Source organism: Prosopis cineraria, unplaced genomic scaffold (assembly GCF_029017545.1).
Source record: "Prosopis cineraria cultivar Desert tree isolate PC_DT_omini unplaced genomic scaffold, ASM2901754v1 PC4, whole genome shotgun sequence".
Taxonomy (NCBI): Eukaryota; Viridiplantae; Streptophyta; class Magnoliopsida; order Fabales; family Fabaceae; genus Prosopis; species Prosopis cineraria.
The window spans coordinates 5,487,225-5,493,723 of record NW_026555335.1 but is presented as its reverse complement, the minus strand read 5'-3'; the positions used below and the strand labels follow the sequence as shown (position 1 = coordinate 5,493,723).

Genomic DNA, 6,499 nt, shown 5'->3' with positions numbered 1-6,499 from the left:
AGGTTTCCCCAGAAATCAAGTGAAGCATTTCTCCGCAGTTTTTGTCCAAATAGTTTCCCTTTTTTCTTCTATTTCTCTATTCTATTCGCTAATTGCTACCAACTTTGATCCATTATCATATGCTTTAACTTCTCTCCTCTCCCTCTCCCTCTCCCACCCTCCCTCTTTACACTCTTCCTCTTTCTGCTTTCTTATTTCTCTTTGTGCTTGATTCTTTGAAGGGTTTCGCATCTGTTCCATGTTCGTGAGATCACCTGTTGCTGAGCAGTCCAAAAGAGAGAATTCACAACTAAAGAAGGACGAGATATCACTTGCTGATCGTCCGATGATCTTAATCTTCTCTTTTCTGTTTGATGAAACAGCAAGCTCTTTAATTTGGTCATACAAGCTTATCAGTTGATGAATCTGATTCTCTTCTTCCTACAATTCCGTATCTCTATCTCTTCCCGTCTTCCCTCAGAGAGACACCCAGAACTTCAGAATTAGGTCAGAAAGTCACAGAAGAGCAAGCCCTATTGAGTCAAACATCAACTCTGGGTTTCACAATCTCTTTCCCTCACCTAAATTCTGAAACAAGTGAGACAGAAAACCACCTGGCTACAGAGCTCAAGCACTAATTTTGCCTTCTTTTATCTCACGAGAGTCATATCTCGTTTTCTGAACTTGGGAGCTTCTAGAGAAGCAAGTCTGGCTAATCCTTGGTGGACCGGTCAGGTGGGGTTGCCGGGAGTAGAACCGGCAACCAACTCGCCCACCCTCAACAAGCGCCACACCGATCTTTCCATTAACGATAGCAGCGGCAGGAGCGGCAACCGAGAAGAAGACGAAGAAAGAGACAACGGAGACGAGCCCAAGGAAGGTGCAGTCGACGTCGGAACCCGCAGGCCCAGGGGCCGACCTCCCGGATCAAAAAACAAACCCAAGCCACCCATCTTCGTCACCCGAGATAGCCCCAACGCCCTAAGAAGCCACGTGATGGAGGTTGCAGGAGGAGCCGACGTGGCGGAGAGTGTGGCCCAATTCGCACGGAGGCGTCAGCGTGGTGTTTGCGTGCTCAGTGGAAGCGGCTCCGTCGCCAACGTCACTCTCCGACAACCCGCTGCCCCTGGAGCTGTTGTGGCCCTCCATGGCAGGTTTGAAATTCTATCCCTAACAGGTGCGTTCTTGCCTGGACCTGCCCCTCCCGGCGCGACGGGGCTCACAGTGTATCTCGCAGGAGGACAAGGACAGGTTGTCGGAGGAAGTGTCGTCGGGTCTCTAGTAGCGGCTGGACCAGTGATGGTCATTGCTGCAACGTTTGCTAATGCCACTTACGAAAGACTACCACTTGATGATGAAGATGAGGGAGCCAGTGCCGCTGCACAAGGAGGAGGAGGAGGAGGATCACCACGGGGAATTGGTAGCAGCGGAGGCCAGTCACTGCCGGCCGGACTCCCGGATCCGTCGTCTCTGCCTCTGTACAATCTGCCGCCGAATCTGATGCCCAACGGCGGAGGACAGGTGGGGCACGAAGCTTTTGCTTGGGCTCACGGAAGGCCACCTTACTGATAGAAAAGGGCTTGGTGTTTAGGCCAGAAGTTGCTGGTGTTTTGGAAGATAGAGAAAAGTGGGAAAGAAATTTACAGTGTTTAGAGTACTGAAATAGGTGTGAACTGTGAAGATGGATGAGGTAGAATGCTTGCTTATGAATGTATATGATATGATGGCTATTGCTATGAACTTGGCTTCCTTTTCTCTTTTGTTACTCTGCGTTTGGATCGGAATAAAATAAAAAAAGATGATCATCGGCATCTTTTGATAGGTTTCTGAATTATTTAATACTAATCATTTACAATCCTAGCTTCTTCATATCATCTGCCATTTTTTTTTTCGTCCTTTAGGATTCTCATGGTTGCATGCATCTTTATTTTCACTTCCAATTATTTTATTATGATTTTTGTTGTTTTATTTTCTATAGATGCACTTGACGGTGATGACTTTAGTTTATTTCTTGAAATGATCAACGGGATCATTGATTAGACTTAGAATATGTGATGAAGTTGAAGCTGATGAAGGAAGCATCTTGTGGCACAGAAATTCTGGGTCTTGCAGCTCATTGTAAACTCTCAGAGCTATTTTGCCTGCATATATATTGCTTCAATGACCTTGTTCTGCCAGAAACCAGAGGCATCATCAGCATTGCTAGGGTTTGTACGTGATATAGGGCCGACATTTCCCAGTATTAGAAATGAGAAATTTATTATATTCAATAAAGAAACATTTTTATCCGCTCCAGGCCACCTCCTTAAATGTACCAGATAGGATTCATGCACCTGCATTTAGAATTTTAGATCACATCACTGCTATTCAAAATCCATGGCTATGATTTTTCAGCGTCATTTACAGGCTGTGAGTTCAAAATAAAGCAAGAAAATGGTGATCCATATTAATGCTTTTGCCCTATATGTTTTGGACGAACCAATAAATCAAGACATTATGATATATGAACTCGTGCAGACAACACTCAGCACATAAGGAAATAGGAATTGCGATCATGGGGTTCATGAATGTATGCATTTGTGATGAATCCGATCAGAAAAAAAGGCGATCACTACTTTTCTTTTTTGAATTTTTGAGACATTCGCTTTGTCTCATAGATGCCGATCACCTCATGAGCACAGCACAAATTGAAGTAAAATATACATATGTGCGTGTGTGTGTGTGACTCTGCTGATGAGGGCATTTTACATACTTTCTTGTTTGTTGTAGTCGAAGCTGTCTGACGCGTTTGAAGGAGCAGTTCCTCTCTCTCTTCTGTATTTCGATGAGATAAAATTGCAGACACTTTGACACCCCCCACCCACGTGTTGTAGGGCTCAAAATGAGTCTCACAGGAAGACATGATCCTAAAAAGCTTACTTTGGCAGAATGGTGGATTTCTCTGTCCATGCCTACATGTGTGCACTTAAGGTTTCTGCACAGCACTGCTAGCTGGACTGACTCTCTCTTCCTCCCAAACATTATTTTTAGTTTTCTATGTCTGATTCAATTGAAAGCATTGGGTGCTTCCACAGGCAGTGCTGGCGAGAGACACTCAGTGATAAGCCCTTGGCTGTATGTCCCTCGTGCAAAGTCCAGCATTTTCGATTAAATTATGGTTCCAATTATTTTAGCAGCGCCCCTTTTAATATTAATATCGATTTTGGTCGATGTTGCCCTCCCCTCCTTATCTCTCTGACTCCATTAAGGGCCGTCACTTTATTAGAAGATCAAGTGGAAACATGGGATCGATGATTGATACTTTGGGGCTATAGAGAAACATTATTAATATATATTGACCCTTGATTTGTGACCCATATTGGGTTCTGTGATCTAACGACAAATCTTAATATATGTGGTTATTCTACTTTAAAGTTAGATATGGGAGGTTAAGTATTTTTTTTAATCCAATTAATTGTTACATTTACTTAAACCAATAATGACATGAAGAGGAGTAGTTATTAACTATAGCTATCTTTTTTATTTCCTATGATAGGCTTATTATTTTATTAATTTTCACATTGCCTAGATAAATGTTATTTTACTCTTAGCCTTGTTCATACATTTTAATTCTTCTAAAAAAAATTACTTAAAATTTATTCACAGATGAAATTTCATATTGAGAACGGAATTTGCATCCACATCTTACTAGAAAATATAAAATTAATTGATGCTTTTACTTATTTGATTAACCTTCACTGGACTATTTATACATACTTTATTTTGAGTAGTTTTAACAAACCCTTTTTTTAATCTCCAATTGAAATTTGAAAGAAAATCTGGCAATTTTGAAAATGCTTGACTCTAATATTGACTATTAATTAAGCTGAAGTACATTTACCGTGGCAATATTCCAATTCAAACATTCTACCTATCACCTTTTGCTGATAGAACCGCATAATATTATGATTTTGCTGAAGACATGACCATATGAAAAAAGGTTGGTCCTCAAATTCTTAATCTAAGAAAAAGGGAGCCTCACTGTTCCGGCGGGACAAAGCCGATGGTTTGTGTTCAACTAATCTTTATTAAATTAATTTGAAACTAAAGGGGAGGTGAAAGTAATCATTTTACAATTGGTCAGCGCATAAAGAATTTAATAACCTACAACTAGCTGTGAGTTAGTTTTCTTTCTTAATTAGATATGACCATAATACTAGTACAAGGATCGAGTTGTGAATGAAGCGACGTCTTTGCTAAAAAAAAAAAATTCCAAGCCCCGACCATATAGATAACGAGAAATCGTTAGTAACTTTTGCTAGCACGTCTTTTTAATAATATTACTATTGTGTTGTAATTGGATAGAAAAGAAGCGACAATGGATCCATGTATTTCCTAGTTTCTCCACACATAACCCACCGTTGTTTTTCGCAATTAGTTGTCGTCCCATGATGCTATGCAGAATGATTTGTATATTATACAATGAGATATTTTAATATTTATTCATGATGACTTTAAAAAGGCATATTTACTCTACTTAAAATACAATTGAACAACAAATGATTCATTAAACTCATGATTTAAATTCTCCCTCCGTTTCATGATATAAGTCTTTTTTTCCAGAAAATTTTTATTTTATTTTATATGTCTCTTTAGAAGTTTAAAGCTACATTTACTAATATTTTTTCTATTATATCCTTATTCATATGGGTAAGTGAAAATGTTTCAAATGCATTAAATTAAGAGTAAATTTACCGACGAGATCAATATTTTAATGTATTAATTTTATTTCGTAGTATACGCATGTAAAAAACTTTACAAGACTTATATTTTAAATGGATGAAGTATAATATTGTGATACACTACATCATAAAGTATTGGGATTATTTAAATTAAGAAAAATGAATAAAAGAAAATATTGTTACATAGTATTTAATAGATGCGACATAATGAATGGGTAATTCGCTAAACAAATAGCCAAAAAAAAAGAGGTGACAAAGGGGGATTATAATTATTAAATGAAGTTGAGTTATTCAATTCACCCTATCCACTACTTTAATTTCACCTCCTAATCTTTGAAGACAAGAAAACTTGATAAAGGATTTTGTCTTTCCTCCTTTAAGCTATTAATTTGTCCAAGAGACCTTTTTAATGGAGAATCTTTGTATCCGACTCATACATGTTTTGTCACTACCCTGTGGAGTTTTGCACCTTTTACATCATGTACATAATTTAAATGTGTCAGTTCACCAGGTCACGTCTTTAAAAGTACGTGCAAATGAGTAGAGTATGTAATAAGAAGTCCCATGTCTAAAATAAATGCAAAAAAAAAAAGGACTACAAGAGGTAGACTTGTGGTATATACTACATCTTATCCAAGTAGCTTAACCTATTTTATATAATGGTTGAGTCTAGAATGTAATCAATGGTATGTAAAGTTTAAGATAGTATCAAGTTTGGATATAGGAGAAAATGGAAGGGAAATAAGGGGGAGAAAATATTAGGGAGGAAAACGTTTCAAAGTAGTAATGTTTTTTTATTTAACCTTTTTTGAGAGTTTTCTCTCCCAGTATTTCTTTTTCTTTAGTTTTCTTCTCATCCAAACCAAAAGTTACGTAATATATTTGGTAGATACTAGATAGAAAAATGCTTTTTAGAAAAGAAGTAAGAAATAATTTTCATCTTTTTTCTATATATGTGCATTTCTCATTTCCTCTGTAGAAATGCTTTTTTATTTACCAATGATAGAAAATACTTGCCATATATGTTTTGACCCCCTCTTTGCACACCATCTCTTATGTGCCTCCCGAAAAAAAAAAAAAATCCCTTACTTTTTGTGGGAGTTATTTTCCATCTTTGCGGTAGGAACCATTTGTAATAGCAATGGACGTTTATGAAGAAATGAGGTCAATGGCACAAAGACGGAAAGTGTAGTTGTAAATTTTGAATGTGGTGAGGCAGTAAAGTAAGAAAGATGGGTATGAAAATTTTGAATAGGACTGCAATGTATAATATTAATTATTCGAAAGGGACGAAACATGACCAACAATTTTTTTATTCTTTTAATCATTCTTTATCTATCTTACTGGCTTCCATGTAATTAGATTTAATTATTCATTTCACTTTTTTTTTCACATTTCAACAGGATTGAAGAATAATCTGTATACACACACAACATCTAACAACTTGTACACTTCATAAGTCATGATTAATAGTATTGCTTAATGTAAAGGACTCAAGAAAGATAATGAGACAAAAGGAATGAACAAGGCTAGAGCAATATGTCCTGGCGTATTGTCTAATGATTCATATATAATATAAGACTTGACACAAGCCATTACAACTACTAAAAAAAAAAATAATAACTTTTAGTGGCGAGGCCACTCTATGAAGTCGCATTGAAAATAAACAATTAGTAGTGATAATTGAAGTTGCCGTTAAAAGTTTGATTTTTTGTGGTGACAAGTGCATGTCATCACCAAAGGTTTAAGTTTCAACGGTAATATATAAGTCGTCGTTAAACGTTGACAATTAGCGGTGA

The 6,499-nt window shown here is 37.3% G+C and overlaps 1 protein-coding gene across 1 annotated transcript; it reads left to right on the top strand.

Moving 5' to 3' along the window:
- Positions 1 to 564: 564 nt before the first annotated feature.
- Positions 565 to 1,800, top strand: LOC129308401 (AT-hook motif nuclear-localized protein 20-like; the record flags this gene model as incomplete). The annotated part of the gene is made up of 1 exon (XM_054949512.1): positions 565 to 1,800. A coding segment is annotated over one exon (984 nt), but the record flags the coding sequence as incomplete, so codon positions are not given.
- Positions 1,801 to 6,499: the final 4,699 nt, after the last annotated feature.